The sequence below is a fragment of the Camarhynchus parvulus genome, chromosome 5 (genome assembly GCF_901933205.1).
Source record: "Camarhynchus parvulus chromosome 5, STF_HiC, whole genome shotgun sequence".
NCBI classification, from domain to species: Eukaryota; Metazoa; Chordata; class Aves; order Passeriformes; family Thraupidae; genus Camarhynchus; species Camarhynchus parvulus.
In genome coordinates, this window is record NC_044575.1 from 22,789,723 (window position 1) to 22,816,688 (window position 26,966).

The window sequence follows — 26,966 nt, forward strand, 5'->3', positions numbered from 1 at the left end:
GGGTTACATTCTGAATGCAGCTGTACAAATCAAGGTGAGGTGTGTATGCATAACGCATGGTCTTCGTGATACACACTTAATCCACTTCAGCCATTTGCCAGCTCTGGCACACAGCAAGGCACATACTGAGCTACAAATCTCATACTGAAGGCCAAAACAAACTGCCTGGCATTGCACTGCTATTTCTTTCTCATCACTTCTTGTTTCTCCCTCAACACATATAATTTCTTATCAGCTTTGAGCTTGTTACAAGAACTTATTCCACCCTCCTCCAGTCTCATGACAACATATCAGAGAATGTCAAAATCCTGTATTAGGCTTTATTCTTTTATATAAACATTAACATTTCTCAAACAGATTAGTTAAAAATACAGATTTAAACAAGAATTTTTGCAATTGCAATGAGTTATAAAAAACAACAGATTATTTTACAGATTGTTACAAGTGCTTTACAAAGGTGCAGAGTGAAGGCCAGTGGCAGGGGACCAACCTCAAGTGCAAAATGGACACGATACCCTCACCACGGGCATAGCGCTCAGATACACAGCCAAAAAAAACAACAAACAAACCAAAAAACAGACAGACAACAAAACCCCGAGCCATGTGAACCTATGCTCTTGGGATGCTCACCGGGCAAGCAAACATAGACCCCTATGACAGAGAAGAGTCATGAGACCAAGCTACCAGGATATTTAAGGTTACATCTCTGAGATCAGCCATAAGATCTTTTTTCTTGGAAAATAAGGAACATGTTTAAAACAGTATATTTCTATTCCGCCAGACAAAATATTGCTGTAAATCCTAGAATACTTATGGATGTGGATACTTAAAACTTGGGCCATAAATCCAGTGTGGATCTCACAATGCCCAAAGTGAAGAAAGGATACAAGACCCAAGTATTCTTCTGAAGGAGTTGGCACTCCTCATACACGAAGGACCTCCATATCCCGTGATCACCACTGAAACCTTGAGCAAGTACCTTGGAAAGACTTTGGCAAAAGGAAGACGATGCAAGTGGATCTGATTACACCCAATATTCCTGCTGCCTGTGATCTGAGAGTTGTGCAGCCCACAGCTTATGCAATGCCCACATTATTTCACTAAATGCAGTGTGTCCTCTCTCCTTGGTCGATACATCTTCACACCCACCTTGGAACACATACCACATGCTCCAGATTCTTGTAAGTTTTTGAGATCTTTCCACCACACCCACCTTACCTAGGTACGAGGCCTACCCACCTATCTTCCTTCTATTCCACCCCTAAAGATAAAATCTATGCCCTGATTTGTTTTGAACTAAAGTTGTCCAGCTGTTAGCAAATCAAAGGTAAATTGAGCTGAGAACCGCCATGAGATAAAACCACGATGCATTACATTAAAAAAAATCCACTACTTTATGCCTGACATCTTTTTGATACACAATGTTCCCTACCCAGAGGACCTCCTTGTTAGACAAAGGGCACTACACATTACAGGAATCCTTTTTCCAAAGGAGAGCCAGAATAAAGGGCAGCTCTAGAGATGTAGTCTCATAATAAAGAAATAAAAGCTACTTCTCTTGGAATCATTGTAAAGGGCAGCACATTCAAGAGATTTTATTTATAGGAAACCCAGTGAAACCCCTAGAACATCCACACTGACTTCCCTGAGCTCCTCAGATCCAGGTACACTGGGGACCCTGCAGAAGCCTTTTGAGCTGGGTTACTCTCAACAGAGAGCTTTTGGCAAGTTCCTGCAAATTCATTTTCATAATCAGCAAGAGGATCAATGGGGAAAACCCTCAGCATATGCTTAGAGAAGAGAAAGACTCTGAAGAAAAAGGAGTTGAGGGGCAGGGGGAAAGGTCTTCATTTCTACCGTTTTCAAATGTTTCATGTTATTCCTTTGGGGTATGGGCACTACATCGAAACCAACCCCTCCATCTGATCTAGCCCAGCTGCCTCCTGCATAGTCTCATGGCAACACTGAAACCCCAGGCTCATCACTCCCTGCATGCCCAGCCCAGGGTTCAGTGCTTTGGAGAGGGGAGGCTGGCTTCTCGTTAGCAAAGGCTGGGAGATGGCATTATGTCAGCATGTCAGTGCCCTGGGAGCATGCAGTCACTCATGCACATCCCAGATTTCTGAGAGCAGGGGTGGGAGTTTCTTATCCTGCAGCCGAAGGGCAAACACCTGTTCAGAGTGGACACTGCTCAGTGTCCGAAGACTGACCAGCTTCATTAACATCCGTGGAAACATCAAACGGTCCTGCAAGGGCAAATACACAGCTGTTAGTAAATTCACCTAAAACTTTGTTTAAAAAAAAAAATTACCACTACTGACTACATTATACTGTAATCACAATCCTTACTTCCTCTAGACCCAGCATTCTCCAGGAGGATGCAGTATGAAAGAACACAAGAAGTACATCATGTCCCAAAACTCCAGACTTTCCATTCTGCCTAAACTGTAAAACGTGACACAGGACAGCAAACTGTGACAGCGCACAAACCCTGCAGTTACAGGTGCTATCAAAGAGCCCAGAAGGGACAAGTCTGACAGTACAGGCAGCAAGAGACCTGTTAGAGACAATACTGCAGGAACTCTGCCTGCATAAATACAAAATCTGCTTGCATCATCCCTGGAGATGTTCTGGTCAGGCACTTACATTTGGTCTGTTGATGCAAATGTAAGAATGAAGTGCTTCCACATAGGTGTGCTGCAGCCTTTCCACCAGGGACTGGTCCTGCACATTCGGTCGATCTGCCAAAAAGCAGGTTAGAAGTAAGCAGAGTAGATATAAGCAGATTGCCATGGGCAGCTTCACTGGATTTAACATCTCTGTCTAACCCTTCTATCTCCTATGGTGTCTTCCCAAAACTTCATCTCACATACACCCAGCACAGCTGGGAGATATATCCATGAAACTGTGGTAGCTGTGGCAGTTGCCTGGAACTGTTCTTTCTCAGTGATGTCCACTGCACATGGGGAGTCCAATCCAACTCCTATAGAGGTGGAGAGACCAAACACATTTACACAGTGCTGACTGGTCTTGTGTTCCTGTCCCAGAAAATATGTGAAGCCACCTATTCAAAAGCAAATGAGAAAGTCTCTCCAGTAGTTGAGCCAGTTAGGAAACAGGAAAAAAGCAAAACAGTCATTAATCAGGTCACAAGACAGAAGAGTAGAGGTGGCTTCTTGGCAAAGCCCAGTCCTGGCCGGGAGTGATACTGCCTCCTGTCCAGAGTATGTTTGCTTGCCCACTAGATGTCACTCATGCTGTGGGACCTGCATCACACCAGAAAGGTGCCAAGGACATGAAGGGGGCAGTAAAATAGCAATTTCTAAATGAGGAAGATAAATACTGGCTGGCTTTTCCGCACACTTTTCCAGTAGTGAGGAATTCAGTTTCCTCTAGAAGTGGCACTAGACAATTCAGAATATAATGAATAATATGCTCCCTTTATCACTAGACTCTATATACGCTCAATTACTCCTTTTTTGCATGTAACATCCCTTCACTCCACTTCCTTTGCCCTCTGACTCACTACTGCAGCTCTTCAGATGTTCCTGGCTTTTTACCTGCAGAGAAAATATTGATGGCAATTAAAAGTGCATATTCAGCATCATTAAGCTGTAGCTCATTCATTCCCTTTGAGAACTCAAAGATGGGGTTAATGAACTCAAACTGCAGACCTGCAACAAACAGAAGAGAACAAGGTGAGGCAGTAACAATTGTCTCCCCTCTCTCCCCCTCCCTTTTAGGGAAAAGGCTGCCAGAAATCCACTGCTATACATCAGAGAGTGGTGGGAAGGAGAGACAGGCAGGGGAAAACCCTTACATTATGCTCTAATGAATCCTCGCTTTACATCCACTACTAGTGAGCACCAACAATAGTGGCTGAGGAGTCAGGTCCTATCTGTAAAATGAAACTATTTCTGGGTTTTCCTAAAGCCTTAAATGCCCCACAGCACATTACTGGGCAACAGCTAAAGGAACATAACATCAGCTATCAGACAAGTCCATCAAAACATCATAAGGTCACGAGCACAGCATTTTTACTGTCCACTCTCACAGCATCACCTCCTTCACACCAGTAGCCTTCATGCTTTCAAAGAAAGCTTTAATTCCAATCTTCAGGTTCATCTAAAGCATGTATGAGCTGAAAATATGTGGTTCCAAGAACTCTGAACTATGCAATTTCCTTCAGCTCAAAGAACTAGGAGACCTGAGGCAGAGCCTGACCTAGGCTTCCGATCACCTCATTTGATAAATGCAGTCAGACAGAAATGCACTGATATTGATTGCCATAATAGAGACCACTGTCAAATCAGGTCTCTTTGTGCTATGTAATCATACTGAAAACTTCAGGCCTTTCCTCCAAAATAACATCCAAGTTTCTAATTTCCCGCATTACAAATGCATCAGAGAAGGAAGAACAAAGTGGAGGGAATAATTCTGGATTCCTGTGCTTTGTCTTTCTAATAACCGGAAGAAAAGGCTACGAAGAAAAGTGACAAAGAAAAGTTGTATATACAGGCCATGTCAAGTATAAATGGTTAAATAGCTAGTCAAGGACGAAAATTTTAAAAATCAGCTGAAGCATATCTAAAGTCTTATTTTTAGAAATGCTGAAGATACACACTTCTTGTTACTGCATGTGAAATTACAAACACTCATAGCTCCTGCAAAAATACACTTCCAAGATCACAACACTACAGGCTACCATATAATAGGATGACAAAGTGTCTAAAGCGGTCTCTGGGGATCCTCAGTGCACAAACCTCGTATCAACTGAAATGTTGATACGCACTCCAAGCGTCCATCCAGATTAGCAAGTGACACACTTGCAAAGGAGAGAAGACTGTGGCTTAGATTTGTATGATCTGATACAGATCCACCACTATGTCACATTTCAACAAGCAAGGAATTTCACACCAACTGCTAGTCCTAGGTGGACACTTGTAGCAATATTTTCATGCTTTAGGAGTCCAGATTTTCCCAAGCAAATTGACATACATGAAATGAGCTGGTACATTAAAAGCAAAAAAAATTAGTTTGTGATGCTATTGCTTTGGTCCCGTTCTAAACCTCTCACCACAAACTACTTCCAGCTGCCCACATTAAAAAGGAAAACATGTAAGAACACAGGACAGTGGGGAGGAAGAAACACCTGTCTAATGCACCACCTGCTTTGGCGAAGTCATCCCGATTATAGCTCAGGTCCTTAAGAAAGGTGATGCTCTCAATCTCTGGATTGTAGCGCCGAGATGTCTCCAACAACATCACCTGAGGACAGGAATAAGATATACTTGATTTGAAAGCAGGAAGAAATGTTACAACATCAATACATTGCTGACTGTTGAAGCATCTTTGGAGAAAAAAAAAAAAAAACAACCAAACCACCAAACAAAACCACTCCAGTTTCTCAGAGTGCTTAAAAATTGCAAGATAAAGTCTGCTGCCCTCCTTTGTGGTGTCTTGCTTCTGGGAAATGGGAAATTCCTGCTTACCACTACCAAGGCACTTGCCTCATTCCCTTCCTGTATAACCAGGCACTGCAGTATATAACCAGGCCTCTTGCCAATATAACCTCACACTGCAGTAATGGTCCCACAGCTCAGATCCCTCAGTATGCCATCCTCAAAAAAGGGGCAGAACTAGTTCTCTGGGTGGATAATTCCAAATTCTTTCATCTCTGCTACTATGATCTGGGGTGGAGTCAAACCCTCACCTCTATGGTAGATGTCTTCAGTAAAGCAATTTGATCTTCCCTGGTGAGTTCCAGGAAGCCAGGTAATTGCTTGGCAAAGTCCACGATCTCTTGCACAGAGATAATTGCAAGTTCTGTGAAGTGAGCAAAACGCTGCTGCCTTGCTTCACGGTTATTTGGATCAGGAATCTGGGGCCATGGCTGTAGTAATGGGAAGAGACAGCATATATTTGTGAAAGATAGAGCCAAAGATGAAATATAAGATGAAGAGAGCAAGGAAAGAAAACGACAACTTCAGAATATCATCTTTTGCTATTCTTTAAAGAGCTTTAGCCCACAGATGCCATGTCTAAAGTAACTCTGTTCTGCCAAATTTTTTACCTAAAATGCAACTCCCCAAACTTCACTTTTTCTTATTTTGGGTTCACTGGTAGAGTTCTTACCGTCACTTTGAGCCTGTCTGTGAAGGAGCGCTGGTTGCACTGCTGCTGAGCGGCCACGAGCTTTTTTATCATGCTCAGCTGTTCCGGCGTCAGTTTGTGGGAGGGGCTTGGCGGATTTGGAGGGTTTGGACGCACCACAACTGTCCGAGCCTGATCATCTTCCTGCTTCTTCAGTTTCTTCAGTCGGATCTGTTCTTCAGACAGAACATCTAAAGCAGGAATAGCTCATGATCAATCATAGGAACACAATGGAAACCACACTAAACACAGGGTAATGTGCTGTGGATGGAGAGGCAGAGATCAGAGCTGCCTGTACCAGGCATAGCAGAGTGTACACAACACAGCCAACAGTGATACTCATTTCTCTCTCTATTCCCTCCTTTGTTTCATTGCCTTTCTTCTAATCATATTGTTATGTAAAGTGTTCACAAAAGGCATAAGCTCCCCTCATGATGCCCCGCAGATCTCAGAAAAACAACAGTGACTTTCCCCATAAAGCAATTCCCTAAAGTGTCATGTTACAAGATGCTCCCTTCATATGCCAGTGTGTCCACCCTATTTTATATTATCCTACTGTTATGTCTTTTTTCAATATTGTTAATTTAACAGCTTGCATCATTTCACCCTCTTCAAAGGTCAGACTCAGTCCTAGGTGGAGTTTGAGAGTGAAAGGGTAATTTGCTACACAGGCCATCTGCAGCAAACTCTAGAGCAGTAACATACCCCAAGATGAATAATGGAAGAGTAACTTGGCATAAATGTACTGAGGACCAACCGCAGGTCCTTCAGGAAGAGGGTTACAAGTCTCCTTCAGTTGTTAATTCAAAGGGCAGATGTTAGTTGGATGTAACACTGTAAGGAACAGAATTCAAAGGCATCCACTCTACTGAGGGCTGATGGGGTCCCTCTGTCAGAGAAAGGGAAGCACATTTTTTCTCATAGGCTTGTCAAGCAGCAAAGAGGGATTTAAACTAAAGCTGCCTAGGAACAGGAACCTCAATCCATCCCTTTCCTCTCCCAAACCAGTTTGATGCCAGGGCCAGCAAGAGACCTGGAGAGGGTATGCAGGTCAGCAGGAGAGCACCTGAAGGGCAGCACAATGGAATTCCTGCCACTCCATCCATTAAGTCAGGTTCATCGGGAGCCAAACTTAAATGCCTCTATGCAAATGCACATAGCATAGGGAACAAATAAGAGGAGTTAGAGAAATGCACACACCTGCACAGCTGTGATCATATTGGCATCACAGAGAGAGGGTGCACAGCAAGTTGGCTGGCCTGAATTTCAGGAGAGCAGACTCTGGCCTCTTCAGGAATCTGCTCAGTAGAGTACTATCAGATAAAGTGCTGGAGGGAAGAGGGGCCCAAGAAAACTGGTTAATATTCAAGGATCGCCTCCTCCAAGCTCTGGAGCAATGCATCCCTGTCTCTAAATTGGAATAGTACAGATTTGACAGATAGAGCACTTGGAGGATAAAAGATTGGTTGGATGGTCACATTCAAAGAGTTGTGGCCCATGGCTGAATGTTCAGTGAGGAGTGCTGTTCCCCAGGGGTTGGTACTGGGACTGTTTAACACCTTTGTTGGTGACATGGACAGTGGGACTGAGCACAGCCTCAGCAAGGCTCTGACAGCACCAGGCTCTGTGCTGTGATTGACACTCTGGAGGGAAGGGAAGCAGAAAAGGAACTGATTGGGGGAAAAAACCACCCTCTATATCTTCAGGAACAAAGATAAATAAACAAAGTTCGACTTTACAAATAAGACTTTAAAAGTGCTGAAAGATTCTTTGGCCATTTTTTTAATGCACAGATAACACAGAAAACAAAGGAGGTTGTAATGAGGTGGGGGGATTAGTTCACCCTGCCATGCCCACAGTGAGAGGACAAGAAGAAATGGCCTTAAACTGAGACAGAGGAGATTTAGATTAGGTATTAAAAAAAAATTTCCTTGTTAGGGCATGCATTGGAGCAAGTTGCCCTGGGAGGTGATTGAGTCACCATCCCTGGAGGTGTTTAAAGGGCACCTGAATCTGTGCTCAGTGATATGGTTTAGTGGTTTAAGGGTTACAGTAGTACTGCTGGATAGACATTTGGACTTAATGATCTTAAAAGATCTCTTCCAACCTTGATTTTTCTATGATTCTATACCTGCTACACAGAAAAGCAGGAGGCCCTAAAATTGAACAGGTATATAACTGCACTTCTTAACAGAATCACATTAAACAAAGACAAGAACTGGAGAGCTGCTGTAAGACAGCATTCTTGGGGTTGGAAAGATAGACAAAGAACAGTAACCTTTATCCCTGACTTCAAACAGGGAGGATGTGTGCACAAGTACATGCACCATGCACAAAATTTACAATTCTAACAGCAAAGGCATTCAATACAATTACCAAAATAAGGATGATCTATAAAATTAGAGAATGCTACTTACAGTATCAGTTTAAGAAGGGAAGCAATTGATCCAAGCGATTACAGTCCCTCATCTTGGGACTCCAATGCACAAAAAAATTTTTATCTGGTAACATGTTACTTGGCTATTAATTAATCTTAAGAACTGCCTATGTGCAAGCTCCTACACCATGCTAAATTAAAAGCAATCTAACTTACTCGGTTTGTCAAGAAGGAATTATTTAACCTCATGGTTCACACTGGCTTGAGAACAATAAACTGGCCATGAATAACTTCAGTCTGGGAATTAGAAGAATGTTTCCAGCAATTACTAGGGGGGAAGTTCTGGAATGACCTTGTAAGTGAAACAGCTGGAGGAAAAAGCCCTTAGTTTCTGTTAAGACTAACAAGGCAAATTTGCAGTGGGGATTACAGCATCAACAAGTATTGCCAAGTTCTTGATAATAACACCAAGATTCCAATTGACCTAATTTTCCTGAGCGGTCTTCAACACAAAACAATGACTAAATGCAGAAACATATTGAGGCTCTCTGTATCTACCTGCAACAAAAGAGAAGCAAAGTGAACAAGTGGTCTTATTGCACTGCTTTTCAAACACATCTGTTTTGTACCTCGTAGGAACGGGGAAATGGGGTAAAGACAACACACATAATGCTGATACAAACCAGTGAGACAAAGATATATGATGTGCTGTGTTTCATGATGAAAAACTGAACAGCATGTCTCCTAGCTCATTGGGACTTAATTTTTGCAAAATAATTTTTTGTTTCTGAAAGACCCACTGTTCCTAGCTGTTCTGGGTGCTGACTGTCAAAAAAGAAGACTTCACACAGATCTAACTTTAATTGAGCATTCATTCAGTCAGTCTTGACCAGCAAAGGGATGAAACCTGGATACCTTGGCCAAAGAGGGTTGTTCCTGATATGCAAGCAGAAATGTTGGTGAATATTCAGAAACAGCAGCCTTATGGCTAGCGTGAGAAAAATAGCAGAGATCACTAAAGGGAGCAGTGACATTAGCTCATGCACAAACACAGCTGCAGTACTGTGGTGCTGCCCTTGACCTCTTTTGCAGGCTTACAGCAGGAAGCAAAGAAAAGTGCCTGTTGTTCAAGGAGCACGGTGACCAATCTTACAGTCCTGGTCACAAGCCTGACGTGCCTAACACACTTTACAGCATCTTGATGAACATGTGAGTCTTTCCTCTGCTGGTATATTCCACAAGTTCTTACAAGGAACAAAGCAGGCCTGGGTGTTAGAGTTCCACTAATGGCCTCGCCTCCCCAAGTGATCCTTGTTGAGCTCTCAGTGACTTCCCACACACATTCCAACATTCAGCCTGCCTGGCTTCCACGTCCCCCCATCCCCAAGCACTGGCACTGCCCCCTGCCTTACAGCCATGGTCCCCAGAGCCCAGTTGTGCCATCCCCAGCCCAGTGCCCACACTCACACTGCTCCCGCATGCCGGCCTCCTGGCACTTGCGCAGCCGGCACTCCTGGCACTTGCGGCGCATGTACATGTCCATCTCGCACTTGCCGCCGTTCTTGCAGGCGTACTGCGCGCCCTTGATGACGCTGCGGCGGAAGAAGCCCTTGCAGCCTTCGCAGCTCAGCACATTGTAGTGGAAGCCGGAGGCCTTGTCCCCGCATACGCTGCACACTTCATTTCCCAGCATCTTAGGGGCTGGGCCCTTCTTCCGCTTCAAGGGGGGATTTTCTACCAAAATGAACAGTAGTGAGGGGAAAAAAAAATAAAAAAAAAAATTTAAACTCACAGACATGAAGGAAGCGTGGTGGCGTGGTGTTTGCAGCTGACTGCCCCATTCCTGACAACCAACATCCTCACTCAAACCCATTATCTCCCAGCCACAGACCCCTTCTGGGCAAGCAAGTCTTCTGCAACAAACTTACTGACATAATCCATAAGGTTTCACCTCAAGTATATAAACAAATATAGCTTCACACTTGTTCCTCTCCAAAACAGAGTGAAAGAGCCAAAACACGCTGAGGCCAAGTGTTCTGCACTTTCCAATTACAGTTACGTTACTAACGTGAGAAAGACCTATAAAAAAGTTGAGGAAAAATCCAAGACTGTGCAAAAAGTAAATTTCTTCAGAACTCACCTCAAGTTCTCTTACTTCTATTTTCTGCCATACATAGGGACAAGAATATGGAAAAATGTTTCCTCAATTCAGTAGTGACAGAAAGCCAGTACTGAAACTGTGACCCTACAAAAAGCAGACTGAGCAGACAATCACTGTAACTGAACACTTGGGGAAATTGTTAAAACAGAAGACAGCAGCTTGCGGAGATAGCTGCAACAAGCACACAAGCAGCACACAAGCTCTGTGAGTCTTTGGAATCCTGAAGCCAGCATCTCCTCTTCAAGAAGGGCGCTCCCCACTCCTAAAGCTGAAACACTCTCATAGTGACAGTTCCTTTACTGAAGCTTACTATTCTATCTCAAACAAGGGACCTTCACTACTGCTTCACATTTCAGCTGGTTTTGTGCAGCAGCTCCCAACTCTTCCTATATCATTCTGAGAGATTTTAATCTTATCAGTGGCTCTGCATTTTGAAAACATCTTTGGTCTGCTCCAACACATCTTACCTTAAGCACTCCAGTCGAATGCTCGCCAATATTACATGTGCATTCCCCCTCTATTAGCCCTCTCTCTTTTCCATCCATTTAATTCTAGCTATGCTGACAACTGATATTCTACACAGCTCATAGTGCAGGTATTTTTCTGAATGTCAGATATTATTGATTCATGGCAGGTGTTATAAAGATTACAGCCAGCACGTCTTGATAAATCTCCAGATAATGTTTAGATATGCGTGGAAAGCCTTCACACTGGAGTTACTGCTTAGTTCAAAGAAAAAGGCTACTGCATTTCTTGATCAGCATCAGGGTTACAATTGCATATCTCATTTTTGTACTTACTCTTCCAATACTTCTATCCTTACTTGTGTTTATATTTACTATTCTGCTCAAGTTCCTGAAACGGTAACCAGTTTTAGGTCAGTCTCAGACATTATTATTTGTGTTCCTCAATACAAGTTTCCAGCCATAAGTATCTTGGTGTTGATTTTCAATACCACTGACTTTACCATTGACCTGGAGGTCACTCAATTTGGCCTGCACTTCTCATTGCAGACTGGACAGCAAGAAAATGTCATCAGAAAGGTTAAATTTCTGATATTCTCCTCTCTTGTTCAACTATACTTCTCTTCACACACTACCAAGCAAAAATTACGCAATGCCTACAGTTATTGCAGATTACTCAGTATAAACACATGTTAATGGCAGACTAACTAGTGTAACAACTTTGCTGAAGCCTCAAGTGATGTTCATATGCTTCTGAGGAACAGCAGAGTGCTCCAATGACTTCCACAGATAAATCTTTCCCTCTTTTGGATTTCTTAGCTGTCTTCAAGACATTATCTAAATTTCTTATTACCTTTTCTGTGACTGCTTTATTAAGACAGATAGGCTTATTCTTTGATCTATGCAAATTATTTTCCATCTCTGCACATGAAGCATTTTAGTTACATAGATGATTACTGTTATTTTCTGTAGTCAAAGATAACACAGAAATAATGTAAGATGTATAAAGAAAGCATGAAGGCCATCTCTGAATCTTTAGCTCTCATTAGGGTCCTCCTTCCTCTGTAGATTCCCTATTTAATAAATATTTTCCACATTTTGTCTTTTTTCCTTACATTTTCATAAGGAAATAATCTATCATCACTTTCTTTCCAAGTCCTCAGACCCATTTTAAGGGCTTTTATTGGACAATCTCATACCACCTTTTAACTACTCTCTTTGTTTCTACTCCACTGAGGAGTTCTCATTCAATGTTCAGATTATCTCTTTGTTTTATATCAAGATTGCCCATTGCTTCACTGCTGAGCAAACACATTAATTTGTCATATTTTCATTAAGATGATGACCCTATGCACTTATGCTTTCCTTTTTTTCGTGTTACCTATCCAGAGATATTATACACTCTTCTTACAGTTTGATTGTGGCTATCAGCAGCAGCTTTAACCACAGAATCTCAGTTCTATGTCTGATACTCTTCATCCTTGGTTAACCTAAGAAATGCATGGAGAAACTCCTACTGTCTTCCCATTGCACCAACCTGCAAAACCCTATCACTTGTTTGCACCACCTACCCTTGTTGGATTGTCACCTGTAGTAAAGCTTTATTGTTCAGTAGCTTTTGATAAGGCCAGAAAATCTTTATCTTACTGCCATGGGCCTAGTCTCTAGAAGGTCAAACAAGCAAAATATTCAATGCATTTATCATTTAGATAAACCCAGTCTTCAGCTATCAATAACTGACTCTATTCTTAGACATCATCTCTGAGTGCCTCAAGCACAGTAGAGCTTGCCCTAAAATTTTACCAAGTATCAATTCTGCTTACAGCTGAAAGAATGGATAGCCTTTATCTTGCATAGATTTAGTGAGAATTTTTGCATACCTGCATGCTCAGGGGGGTTCTCTGAGCCAGGGAAGAGTGCAAGCCCTTCCTCCTCCATTTCAAATACACTTGCCACCCTCTTCCCATGATCCTGTGTGCTGAGTTGAGTGGGACCCATGGAAGCCACACAGGAAGGGCTCACTATAATCTCATCGCTGCAGCATTGTTTCTGCCAAGCAAGGGGCCACAGGCATCTATCTTCAAAGTCCTTAGTTTCTCTCTACTACTGAAAGTCAGGAAGTACCTGTGAAAAAAACAAACAGATGCAAAAGAGGCAAGAGTTCAACAATTGAGACTATTAACTTCCAAAATCTATTACAAGCTGTATCACAAGCAAGCTTCAAGGTTTCATTTCCGTAATTAGCTTTGTTTTATCAATGTTTCCACTCTTAAAACACATTATTTTAACGAACTGTGGGAAAAAGTACAAGACTAGCATATCCAGGTGCAAAACTGTTCTTTCAGTGCCAACAGATTTACCAAAGCAAGACAAGTCTTCATTACTGCCAACACTACTAGTGCACTTCATCCCTGATCTCTCCAAGTGTGTAAGAGGGAAATTCCTGACATTATAACCAGTGGCCTTTGTTAAAGTTTCCATTAACAAATAGCTCAGTGCTGCTAGCTGCCCTGAATTTTGGTGCATGCACTGCAGAGCATATAGAAAATTAGAAAAGAGATTTTTCATACCATTATTTACCAAACTACAAAATATTGAATTTCCCTCTTAGTATATCAGTAGCCGGAGACTGACAAAGGTCGATGATGCATCAAAATAAGGATGACAAATCCTCCCCTCACCTACAGTAAGAAACTGAAAGCCAACATCCTCCCTATGGCCATGATGCCATTCTCAGGAAATGGATTCACCACCAGCCTTCTGAGGACACCCTTTTGCGGAACTTAGAAACCATACTGAAAAGCATCTTCATTACAGTTAATAGAGCCCTAACTCCACTACAGAACCTGAAACTGGAAAGCAAATCCAACCACTTTTTCCAAAAAGCCCCACCTGCACAGAAAGGAGACTACTCAGTAGATCACACAGATTCAGTGAAACTCATGTAAATTGCTAATGTAAACACCCCTAAGCTGATTGAACGTCACTTGATCTTAACTCAGTGATTTACCAATGCAAGCTAAAGAGATTAACTGATTTAAAAAGCAACTACGTTAAAGGCCTGTACCAGTTTGAATGATTGAGTTCAGGACTGGAAGCCTATCAGTCCCTGAAAGACAGGAGGTGACAGAAAGCTCTGAAGCAGTTCAGATACAAGAGCATCAGGCAAGCAGGGGCATGCCTCACACACTGCAGTGCTCACCATGAAGAGGCAGAAAACCACTGTTCCAGATCCCTTCTTTCCTCCTGGGTATTTGGACCAGACCACACAACTTTTCTCAGAATGTCAAAAACAAAGATGAAAACAATGCTTCTAAAAATGAACCACCTCCCAGAACTCTGAAACAGGCAGCAAGTATAAAAGCAAGTCACATTGTCAGGCCTGCTGAGATCCTGTCATCTCCAATTACACTGTGGATGCAGGTGTTAAAACCCACAGGGCACATTAATTCACGTGACAACTGTAAACATAGCCGCAGACTGCATCAGGAACTCAGAGCTCCTTTTCCTATGGGAGCTGGAGAAACAGACTATCTAGGATAAAAGCAGTGACAGCAAATATGAAACTTAAACCTACAGACAGAAGGAAGTCCTACTATGGGATAGTACAACCTAACCGATGTGATTTGCAAGCAATTTGAAGAAACTCCTGGTCCTCAAAGGAACCATGTGGCTACCACAATCAACTTCTTTTAAAAAGTCTCCCCAGTAAATCTTGCAGAATCTGAAAACCATGTGGATGCAGCATAGAGCATCAGATGGAGATGAGAACTTTACCGCAATAAATCCAAACCCAATTTGTATTCGTAGTCCTATGTAAGCTCCTCACCGATGCTGACACAGATGTCTCTGGACATGTTTGGACATGAAACAAGAAAGCTAAGAGTAAGCCTCTGCATCTCCACATTCCTTTAAACCACGCAAAAGACTCACTCAAAGATTAATTATTGTGCAGAATGAATCACCAGCAGCACTACTGCAGCAATTTTTCAAAGGAAGGGTTTGGTCACCCATCTGAGGGACTGGGTAACAGTGCTCAGGCCCAGGCCTCCAGTACAGTGACCCATTCTCAGTGCATCCCTGCCTCAACTGAAACTTATTCCAGAAAACAACAGAAGGTACAGTCTAATGGGATTTCAGAACTGTGTGATCTGCACAATGACTGACATTGCAAGAGTGAAACTTGCTGTCAGCAAGACATCTGCAGACCAAAGGGGAGTGTCTGAGAGACTGCAAGCTACCAAGAGAAAGGGGACTATAAATCCATGTGCACATCCAGGACACAGCAACAGAGAAGCCACTTTCTGCACTGTAGAACTACCCAATGTGTTTCTGCTTCACGCACTAGCCTCCAACCTTCCCAAAACAGAATGGGCCAGACAGAAAAGGTTACTTGTCTTCTCTGCTCCTAAGACAGAGCACTTTTCCTTTTGTAGGTGCAATAACAACACTTGCAGGCTGAAAAACTGACCTAACGGTGAACAGCAGCACTCCGGTGCTAGGTAAAGAAGCCTACTGAGCATTTTCCTCACATGCACACAAGTGAGAGGCTGTGTGATGAGGCCTGAGGTGTAGTTTTCACAGAAATGCATGAGGATTGTTTTTATATGACTAAAAGTCTTGCCAAGTTTTGCACTAATAATGACGTTATTAGAGATTCACACCTTCCAATCTGCACCACCACTTCAACCAAAAATGCTAAGGTGATGCAAGCCCTAACTGCAAGAGGGAACACTGTCTTCTTGACACAGTCAGCTGTGCTGCCTCCCACTGTCTGTCTCAACTCCTTCAGTTTCAGAAACCAGGACTGGCCATGTGACAAAAAATGAAGCAATCACTTCTCTCAAATGCAGCATCTTGAAGAGAGTAACCTGATGAGCAGACATACTCCAGTGAAGAAACATGTGGAGATGAAAGACTGATGAAACAAATTTCTGCTAGCCCTTGCCACCCATGTCTCAAATGTAACACTAAACACTTCTGAAAAGTGCTGCCATCAGCTTCACCCTACTCCATTTCTTCCATCTTCCCTTCTTTTCTGAGAAAACAGAACAACTCAGATACCGATGGTCTCCAGGTCAGCACTCTTAGAACAAAGTACTGGTTTTTTCAGAGACTAAAGATGGCAGCCCTGGCTCTTGTACCTCATGCTAAATGTCAGAAACATTCATCATTTCTTCCAGCAACAATCTCATCCCATTCCCTCAGCTGAGTCTTCTTCTAAGCCAGCTGAAGCACTTACACATTCTTCTGGAAGACTTTGATCTGACCTGTCACCAACAGACTAAGCTACAGATCACTGAGGACAGTAAAGGAGATACCACCGAGCAGTACAGAATATATAGAAATGAGCCAAATGCAGTTAGTGTGAGCCTTCTGCTAAAGAGTACTCCCTGGTATTCTTAGTTTGGTACTTCCTGTGAGGAGTTTAAGGATTAGGAACCAGACCAGATGCAAGCACATCTCTGAAGAAACTTACTGTTCATGTGTAACACATGAACAATCAGAGGAACAGTACAAGCCCTTTAACTCCAAATAATGGATGCTCTGAAGAAAGAGTAGCTTTTTAGAAAGTTTGTTCAAGTCTCTGTGATCCTTCAAAGCAAGATTCACTCATCACAGTTCTGGCCCTGTAAATTACAACATCCTACAGTTTCTGCCAAGGCAAACATATATAACTATGTTTCAGTTCTGTAATGAATCACAAGCAGCCACTCTGCAGCACGTCAGAGGAGACCTCATGTTTGCACACATATACTAACATGCTCACTGTGTGTCAACAGCACAGCACCTCTCTCCATGGGCCTTAATAGGTTGTTGGTGAAAAACAGGAAGGGCTATCTTTCAGAGGTAACTAAAGCAGGGATATAATTTGGCATTTTGGCTTCTAGGCGTGCTCTGACATGCAGTATAGATTCACTTTGGCTGCTAGCATTTATCTCTGAAAGCTGGGCCCACGGCAGTGCATAATGACCTCTGCTGAAACCTAAATGCACAACTCACACAGTGATAATGCTACATTGGCTATCAAATGCTGGCTGCAGATCTAAATGGCCAAGAAAAGAAAACATCTGTTAGACTGAGATTTCACAGGACTCTACAGCACCAGCAGAGAACTAAGCCCCTTGAGAGACACCACTGTTCCAATCCTTTCATAGAGAATAACCATATTTTGTGGCCTAATGCTTTTCCTATACTGTGCCTGGTGTAGCAGCCAGAGTATTTTCACAAATCTTCCATTGGATCTTGGTACTACCTTGTAGCTGTTTCAGAGAAACAAAGATTATTCCCAGCTCATGTTGACTCATTCTTCTTCATCGTCACATTTCTCAAAAAATGCTGAAACAGATAGGAGGTCTATGAGTGAGGCAAAAGTATACATATGACACGTTTCAATTAGGAAAAAGTTGAAAAAGACACCTTGTACCTTTCAAGACAGAAAATTAATCTGTTGCTTTGAAAATGAAGTAATACTACGTGTGAAAACTGTCAAAACTCACATGAAAAAATAGTAACTTCAGATTGACAGTGGGAGAGACAAATCACAAAAATGCAAAATGTAAAAAGCAGTGCAACAGGACACTGTAAAGAATGACTTTGACAGTATGACTATGAACAGTATGTCTACAAAGAATGGAAAAAAGTTCTGCAACTCTCAGGGGACAGACTAGCTCAGTGGCCCTGCTGTAAATCCCTCTCTCAGAGAACTGCAGGGGCAGAGTTTGAAATCACATTATCCATTTTGATCTCCCAGAAGCATAAAGGCAACCACAAGCTGGAAAGAGTTTGCGAGCCACCGTCAGTCTGAAGCCGATAAAGAAAAGCTACAGCCTCCTGATTGCTTTCATTTGCTGTCCAGCTAAGCTTCAGCTGACCATGAGCAGCTGTCCAAGACTGTAGCACTGCTTTGTAAGCCTTTTAAGTTGTTGCTGCCATTGACAATTATGCAGATGAGTCCTACAAGTCACTCCCAGCTGCGCAGCTGCATTGCGGTCTCTTGCCCTCAAATTAAGGGTCTTAATTGCCAGCTCTCCCTCCCTAGCTCAGTTCCAAAGCCTGCCTCCCTCCCCCTGTCCCCCACCTTACTTTGGGTTTTACTCCTGCTGCTGACCAACTCCTTTATTACCCATAACTTTGCTGATTCCTCGCATGGTCTTTGCCCAGGCATTTGTCTCTCCCTTTGAAGTGGGCTCACTGCAGCATCCAGCTCTCACTGGGTTTCGTTTGGTCTCAACACAAGGCACGCTGTCTCCTACCCAGGTCAGGCATGGAAACCACCACAAAGTTCAGAGAACAACAGCAGAAGTGACTAACAACTGAAAAGATTAAAATAAACAAATGTATGTCACTTGGTTGAAAGAGTATTGGGAAGAGAAGAAAGGTGCTACTCTCAAAGACAGTATGTCTAAAAGAACACTGAGAAGGGAAAAGTCTGGCTATTACAGAAAAACACTCTAAAGCTGAGTTCTGGGAGCTGGAAATCTCCATAACTTTCCTTCTAGGATTAGATCTTATAACTACAACCAAAATACAAAGAGTTCTATGGACATTTATGAATCTGAACTTAACATGACTTAGCTATTCTGTGGATGAAGTGTCTATTATAAACAAACAATGGTAGCAACAGGAGTTCCAAGCCAGTTTCACCCTACATAAGGCAAGAAGGAATGTAGGACTGAAATAAGTGAATAAATGGGTTAGCAAAGTGAATTAGAATCTTAAGGCACAACCGTATGACCAAACACAATGCAATAAAAAAGGGCAGAATAAGCCCAAAGTATTTCTGCTTTGCTCCACATAAAAAGTCCAAAAAACCAAACCTGCTCCTTGTCCACGATCTGCAGAGTACAATATTTGTTTCTTTCCTGAAGAACCTGTGGACTCCCTCATTTCAGAAATATAGCTTCCCAAATTTTAAATCAGATGATGACAGAATGCACTGACTCCAGTCCCACCCAGGGAACCACAGGCTCTGTGAAGCTCACCCCCAACAGCAATTGTGTTGCAAGTCAGCTCTCCTGCTCACATGCCTCATCCAGAAGCAGGTGCTCCCTGCTCTCTCACCTGACTCTCATTATACCTTGCCTGGCAAAGGCTGAGGTTTTGGGTTTGCCCTTCCCTTCAACTCTTGGTTTCTGTCTGATTAAAGAGAGCCATGTCAACACAAGGAGCAAGAGGAAAAGAGAGCATACATGTGACTACGTTCCGGGTGGGTAAGATCCTGAAATGGACTGTGCCTTTATTTTTCCTCCCTCCCTCTCTCCCAATTGCCAGATGTCCTTGGTTCTGCAACTGAGTGGAGAAGAAAGGAAGCGAGGTTATTGGAGTTCATTCACACTGCACACAGGGCTGCTCCCGCCTCTCTTCCTGTTTGCAAGGAAATATCACTCCCTCTGACAACGGGAGACAGAAGGAGGCAGGCAAGTGGATAGGGGAAGAGTGAGAAGAAGAGGTAAGGGAGAGAGAGGGGAGGGAAACAAGGAGAGGGAGGAAGGGATTATGGTAAGAAGATAAGACTTTTCCCTGGTTAATGAACTGGAGATGAATAACAAGTCATATCAGGAGTGATGTAGCCACCTTGCTGCCCTGAAATTCCTTTAAAAGGCCATTGACACAAATTCCTTTGAACTCTGGAAAACAACGCAACCCTGATCTGGATTAAAAAAATCTCTAACCCCTTCTAGGCTTTCTACTGTCACCTCAGCTTTCAAGCTTCTGGCTAACCTAGAGTATAGCCACCTCAGGAATGGCCAAAACCAGGGCATGCACAGGCTTACAGCAAGGAAGATGTGACAGCAGCAGCATCCCTCCATCCTCCCCTCCATGCCATCCTGTAAAACGACAAGTCATCCCTCCTCAGTTCTGTCTGGCCAGATGAGCTGTGTAGCCAGTTTCTCAACAGGGGGAGGAGACAAAGCAGAGTCACTTTAGAGGGACACCAACTTCTGCAGCACTCACAGGGATGAACATGAACAGAACTTGCTGTTTGTAGCTGAACTGCAATAATCCCCTGGGCCTGGCCACGACTCCAGCTCACTGACAGCTCAACACCACTATCAGCACCGACCTCCAGATGGCAGGAAGCATGACTGAGTCTCTGATAGGGGCTTCCTACAGGAAAAATTCCATCTGTGCTCCTCCCAGGAGGATGAAACACTCAGAGCAGCTGCCCCCTCCTGCTAGCAAAGGGCAGCTCTGTGCTGCTTCTGGGGAAGCAGAAGGGAGGAAATCCAGCCTAGGTCCTTGTCCACAGAATGTGTCAGCATCAACTGTAATAGCAATTTTTTCCTATGGAAACTCACTCTAAATTGGAAACAACATTCTTTTGCCAGTAGCACTCAATTTCTCCAAGCAAATGTAGCTATCCTAGCAGTAAGTCCTCTTTCCCCTTGCACATGTATCTATGCAAATATGTATCTATGTCTGTTTTTCTTTTTAGGGTCCCTGTAATGCGTAATAGTGTCATTCCTTCACATTTCTAACCACAACACCGGATACACATATCACCGACAACAACAAGAAAAAAAAAACCAACAAAAAAAACCCCAAATGTAAAAAGTGTTCAAGCAACCAATAAAACTTCTTACTATAAAATAATGTGCTAACAAAATCCCCCTTCAGTTTGGAAAATTAAAGTTGGGGTGTCTGTAGCTCATTAATCCTGCTGCTGACCAGCTCTTACACACCCTTCATGCAGCGATGGCTCATCACATCCTACTTGAAGGCCAAAAATGCAATCTGACCCCACCACCTCTGTTTCTTTATAAATGCCACTGCATGACATCATGGAAAACAGGACCACAGACTCAGTTTCTTTCTGGATGCCTTCTCTATATTTATTCAGCCATCAATATCTTGCTCTGCACAATTATACATAGCTATGCAAAACATAACAGTCAGGCATTCTTTAAAGCAACACGTTTATAACCCAGGGCTTCCTTTGTCTTCCCAGAGAACAGAGTTTAAAAGAGGCAAGAAGTAATAGTGTCACAGAGATCAGAAGCAATGAAAATAACCAACTAGGTCCAAAAAGCTGGGGTTTTCCTAAATGGGGCTTGCATAGAAGTTGGAAGGGAGTGGGGAAAATTAGAGAAGCCTCTGTCTTTAATAATTGTGAACTTTTCTGGGAGCATCATATTACAGAACAAAAACTCTACCATGGATCCTACATTCCTCCTTTATGACCTTCAGTCCCACAGACGTTATTATAGCCCAGCTTCAGGCAAACATGAGTCTGATTCACAGCAGATTTGAGAAATCACCCCAACGCTATTTCCAATCTGAAGCAAGAGATCAGAACTTAAAAAAAAAAAAAAGAAGAAGGAAAAAAGAATACCTAAAATAACATCCTGGTAGTGGAAATACCAGGGAAAAGGGCTAAACCTAGTCCATAAGGAATAAGGGGACCAATAAGATTATGTCTAGAAAAAGAGTACTGCAGGCCTTTTTTCTGCAGATAGAAAATGGTAGTGATAAATAATACCACAACATACTGGGGTTTTTTTTACCTGTTTCCTTAAAAAATTATTTCATCTCAACTATGCAGTAAGAGAACAGTATTTCATGATCCATGCCTATTCTAGCCAAGCACTTTTTATCAAGGGAAATCTCCTCAGCTCCCCAGGCTGTCTCAGTGCATCTCTTCAACACAGAAGTTCAAACTGCTGTTGACTCCTCTGAGCAGGAGCATGGCACAGTCCACTAACTGTACTGAGCTACTAAAACAGACAAAAGCAAAAAATAAGCAGCTGCACCATTTTATCAGGAAGATGACAAAAGACACATAAAGCCATAGCATACATCATGGCAAAGCCAAAAAGACAAACAAAAACAGAACTTGAAAGTTCTCAACTCCTATCCCTTGTCCAGACTACGTTCTCGTTCAAACTGGTCTTCTCCATCCTCTACCAGCTATGAAATTAGAGGACATGAAGAAGAGAAGCAAAAGAGGAAAGAACAGAAGGGGAAGGCTGCTTACAGTAAAACTGTTTGCTCATTTTACTGACTTCCTCCATTCCTCCCACCCCAGGAGTACTTCCATCAGCATACTGCACATCACCATAACTGATACAAGATTGCTTCTGGGAAAGAACCTCTTAATAAAGTCTCTATATAACACTTTGTATCCAAACACCATTCCATCCAAAAGCATCAATCAAAACAAATACTAATGCTCACAGGCAAACCAGAAATACAGTACTGTATTGCAAAACAGGCAGGAAACTCATTAAGATTCCCTTCAGGGCAGTAGGGAAAAAGCACCGATTCCCGTTCATAGAAGGATCATCCCTAGATGCAGCACAGAGGTCAGGAAGAAATTACAGTACTACTGAAATACCCATACAAAGAACATATCAGAGGGGTATTGTAACAGAGTTTTAAACTGCTTCAGAGTAAGCTTGACTGATAGTCTATTCCCAACTCAAGCATCATCAGGAATTTATTTTGTTGGGTTTTGCTGATACCGCTCTTAGAAGAGCAGGAGGAGAGAGGCAGGGTTACAGATATACATATCCAAACACAGATCAGCCAGAAAACTGCAGCACAGCAATGAAGGAGATCAGAAGAGCTGCCAAGAAACATAGTGAAGACTGGCAGAGGGGGGCAGGTCAGAATAAAGGACTATTAAGAGCTTTGCTGCAAAGTAAACTTGCCCTGCTTTTGACTACTCTTCTGGATTCTGGCCTGTATTGGCTATTTCTGCTTTGGGGGTCATTGCAACTGAACCCTTACAAGGTACAGTATCAATAAAAGGAGGACTTCTCTGAATTTTATAAACCCACCAAGCAGAAGCTAGGAGGGAAGGGTTAAAGGTCTGAAAGTGAGATAAAGAGATCTGTGTGACAGGAAGGGAGCATGTGAGAGGGCGTGTAGCAGGCTGTGTAGCAGAATGTGTGTGTCAATCTCATTGCCTTCGAGGCTCTTGGCCAAATGTGGAGCTGAACCTTCTGCAGACTTTGTCCTGCCAAGTCATGTTCTCTTCTCACACTGCCTGACATCACCACAAATACTCAGCTCAAAAACAGTCCAGAGCCGGACAGAATCCATGGCTGAAACCCCAGCCAGTGAAATGGCTGCGCTGCTGGCACACCCACCAGATGGGAAAGCAGAGCCACCCACTCTCCTCACAGGTTGTCTCCAAGTGCTCAGGAGGCCTCACCCTCATCCATCACAAAGTGCCCTACCAAGATACACAGAACCAGAGGTGCTAACAGACCAATGTTTTCCTATTGCCCCAGTAACAGCTCAGAACAGACTGAAAGTCTGCATGAAGATTTTAACAGAAAAACGAAAAAGAAGGTAACCATCAGACCATCTGAGTTTGTCACAAGCATCCTGCTGCAAGGACTGCAGTCTATTCCCAACTTTGGCACAACCCTGCCACAAGAAGGGAGCCATCACACATGACCCAAGGACAAATGAGAAGCCAGCAATCCTGCAAAGACTGATGCCCCAGCAGAGTCTGCAGAAAGCCAGCACGCATCATCCTATCAGAGCACTCCTATAACCTTGACTTCTCAGAAATAAGTGCAAATCCATGATCAAGGCTGCAAATTGCAGCACATGTACAAGCGTGTGGGAGTAGGCAATGGGACTAAGCCAACAAGTGGCTCCATTTCTTATTTTGATCCTTGTGTCAAGGAAGAAGGGTGTGGATGGTCCACTGATTCTGGGACACTGCTGAAGGCACCACCCAGAGCAAGTATCAGGGAGTAGCAGTGATGATACTGAAACAAGGGAGAAAAAAATCTGCAGTCTCTTCTTGTTTTTTTCTTCAACCCTCATCCCTAGTCTGCTGCTTAAAAGCAGCTCTTTAGAAAATGCCCTCAAAGTACAACCGATAGGGAGAAAATTAACGTTTTCTTCAGGCAAAGGTTTCTCCTTTCTCCAATCTTGTTAAATTTCTAAAGGGAACAAACAGCAGCTTGGGAGCTTTCTGCAGACCAAGGAAAAATTTTTCTTCAGTCTCATACAGGCCGAAAAGTTATGCCCCTGCTTTTCAGACACATACTGATAACAGAGGCTACCTTGTATGATCGATAGTTATTCTGTATCTTAAATTTTTATTTTTCATTTTAAAACACTCCTCACAACAGAAGTTCCCTCTTTCTTTGCTAAGGAAGGGGTTCTGACACCTTCCTTGAAGGCGCGTTAGTGCAACCTTGCCTGTCCTCATGCTATATGGACCTTAAATCACGTTCTTACTTATCATATCCTTACCTGGGTTCCTGTCCAGACATGCAGATGCCTGAGAATGTCCATCTCACCAGCTGCAAACACAAAAGCCATCTTTTAAACCTCTTCCTAGCCCTTTCACAGAAATCAACATATTATTCCTTTCCTGCACACAACGGCCAAAGGTGGGAAGCAGTCAACCACAAGACTGGAATCACAAAGTTGTTTTTGAGGGCCAGGTGACAGCTTCTCCTTCTACTCTTGAAGCCTGCAGCTGGCTGAGCTGAGCTGCCCTGCCTCGGTGGCACTTCTCAAGCAAGCCAATGCACGCTGCTGAGGGCTGCCTACAGGACTCTGAGTGTGCATGCACGCCTGCATGTCAAGGCATGCACCACCACAGCAAGTCCCAAAGGCTGCTCCAGTGCAAGTTCATGTGCCCACACAAAGCTGCATGTGAGCTTCTGCTGGCAGACGTGCAAAAAGCCACTACATGGGCATCTCTGGCTGTGAAATCCTCCAGCAAAAATCTCTGGCAAGGCATGTGGAGTCCTTTGGGGGCTGGCACATTTCTGCATGTATGTCTGTGGCAACCAAGATATACTACAGAGCTGTTACAGAAGCTTACCTGTTCACCCTCATTTCATAAGAGCTCTAGATGAGAATACTTAAATTCCAAACATTTTCCTTTGAATTGGTTTTACACACCATTTTCAAGATTGCACTTGTTAATTTATTTTCCAAGTCAATGGCAAATTATGATGAAATCTAAAACAACCATTTAAACAAACACGTGCAGGCCCTACTCAAGCAGGACATGGCTACTGGAGAATGTCTAAAAAGTCTAACTCTCAACTCCAGAAAGTCACAAAGTCCACAGAGTCAGTACAAAACAATTCTTTCTTAAAAAGGCAGTGAGATTAGTTTCTTCAATTCACTTATTAAATTAGTTCAGTTCACTCAAAGATGGTGCAGGCAGTATAAAATTGGTGGAAGGTACCTCTCTCTTACAATCTCCAAATGGAAACAAGACAAGTAACAAGGAGTTATGCTCATCCTAAGATCTGGAAAGAGACAATTACCAAAACTAACCAGTTCATTCTGCTAAATACAGATAACACTACCCGGATAGAATCCCTATTATTTAATAACACACTCTAGCAAGGATATTTTCTCTCATGTATCCAGTGCATGATGTGTGTGATTATAGTATAAGTATAAAAAAAGTGCATATTTGATTGACCTTTTTATTCAAATGCAGTTTTGTAAAAGTCATGAGGAAAGAAATTCACCCAGTAATTACAACTGGCCATTTTGTAATGTAAACATTCACTGTGATACAATAGCATAAATAGACGTATGCAGATACACTGTATCATCCCGTTTGGCAAGAAGCAGTAATAGATGAGCCTAACTGATTAGAATAAAGCTGCCTTTTAAGAAATTACCAAATGCAAAACAAACTTTAAATGAATTATTTAAATCACTAACTTTAATAATGATTTCTATCAGCAAGTGGGAAGCCTTGATTTAAACCAATCGACCTTGTTTGCCTCATAGCTGCAGGAGGACCAGTGGGTCAACACTACCCCAATCCCTGGAGGGAGAGAGGACAGGCTTCTATGCACTATTGGTTTCAAGAAATTTTGTGAGCATATTTGCCAATATTTTTTAAATCTTAAAACAAACTAGAAAGCCTTATATGCCAGGAGACACCTACTCTCTTGTCAGTCATGTGCTTTAGCAATCAGTCTGATACTCACCTAACACCTTATTTACATCTCAGAGAGGTTTCTATGAGTACACAATATAACCTGACTCTGCAACATGGCCTTTAAATTGCTTCAATTCTCACATCCCACAAGATAGTGCTCCTATTTAATCCTTATAGGCACTAGTTTCGGTCTGCTCAAAACAGGCATTAGATTTGGCATTCTCTAACACTTTCTCTTCATTTCTTCACCGACTTCCCACTAAATAAACATTCATTTTTTCCCCTCCTTAAACCTACTGGGAAGCTCTGCAACGCTCTGCTCTCCTCTGTGCACTACCTTAGTTAACTTTTGTCCTCCCCAAATAAGATTGTTAAGAGTTTGATAGTGCATACTTCAAAGTGATTTATAATATTACATCAAAATTATGTAAATCACTGTAAGATTTTCTTTTTGACACTCCATTAAGCAAGTAATTCTGCTTTACAGGAAATCTGGTTTTGAGATCTCACATATAAAAGTACAAGTTACACTAGCTTTAGGGGTGTCTCCCTTTCAGTGGGAACACAAGAAAGAAATTTGTCTATGTTCCAAATATGGGGAAAAAAGTATTTGGTCACAGGAAGTCACAGAACAAAACTGACACAGGAATGCTAAAGGAAGCCATTGTTCCATTTCTAACTGATATATCTTTAAGGTCTGACTGAACATGGACAGCCTCTTTTCATTTAATAATATTAAACACAACTTTCAAACCTGAAAAAACTACAATGAAAATGTTAAGTCAGACAGTACTTGTATACTGGCAGAAGTATGATCTAATAACCAAGTTCAACCTGTTCATAAGCCTTAATGCAGACCTGAAAGTATCAGAAGGAAGCATTCCCCTGAATTCCCTTCTAAGATTAAGTTCCTTCACACCGAGA

The 26,966-nt window shown here is 42.6% G+C and overlaps 1 protein-coding gene across 5 annotated transcripts in view; it reads right to left on the reverse strand.

Annotated features, from left to right (window-relative positions):
• Nucleotides 1-306: 306 nt before the first annotated feature.
• The window catches only part of NR1H3 (nuclear receptor subfamily 1 group H member 3), a 30,783-nt gene continuing 4,123 nt past the window's right edge, over nt 307-26,966 (reverse strand). For all 5 annotated transcript variants that reach the window (XM_030948704.1, XM_030948701.1, XM_030948706.1 and 2 more), the window contains 8 exons: nt 13,036-13,279; nt 9,998-10,264; nt 6,136-6,344; nt 5,714-5,893; nt 5,169-5,268; nt 3,561-3,674; nt 2,647-2,741; nt 307-2,246 (listed from right to left, as the gene is read on the reverse strand). In XM_030948704.1, coding sequence (XP_030804564.1) covers nt 2,100-2,246; nt 2,647-2,741; nt 3,561-3,674; nt 5,169-5,268; nt 5,714-5,893; nt 6,136-6,344; nt 9,998-10,264; nt 13,036-13,153 — 1,230 coding nt within the window. In that variant the 5' untranslated portion in view covers nt 13,154-13,279 and the 3' untranslated portion in view covers nt 307-2,099. The remainder of the gene's footprint in view (nt 2,247-2,646; nt 2,742-3,560; nt 3,675-5,168; nt 5,269-5,713; nt 5,894-6,135; nt 6,345-9,997; nt 10,265-13,035; nt 13,280-26,966) is intronic.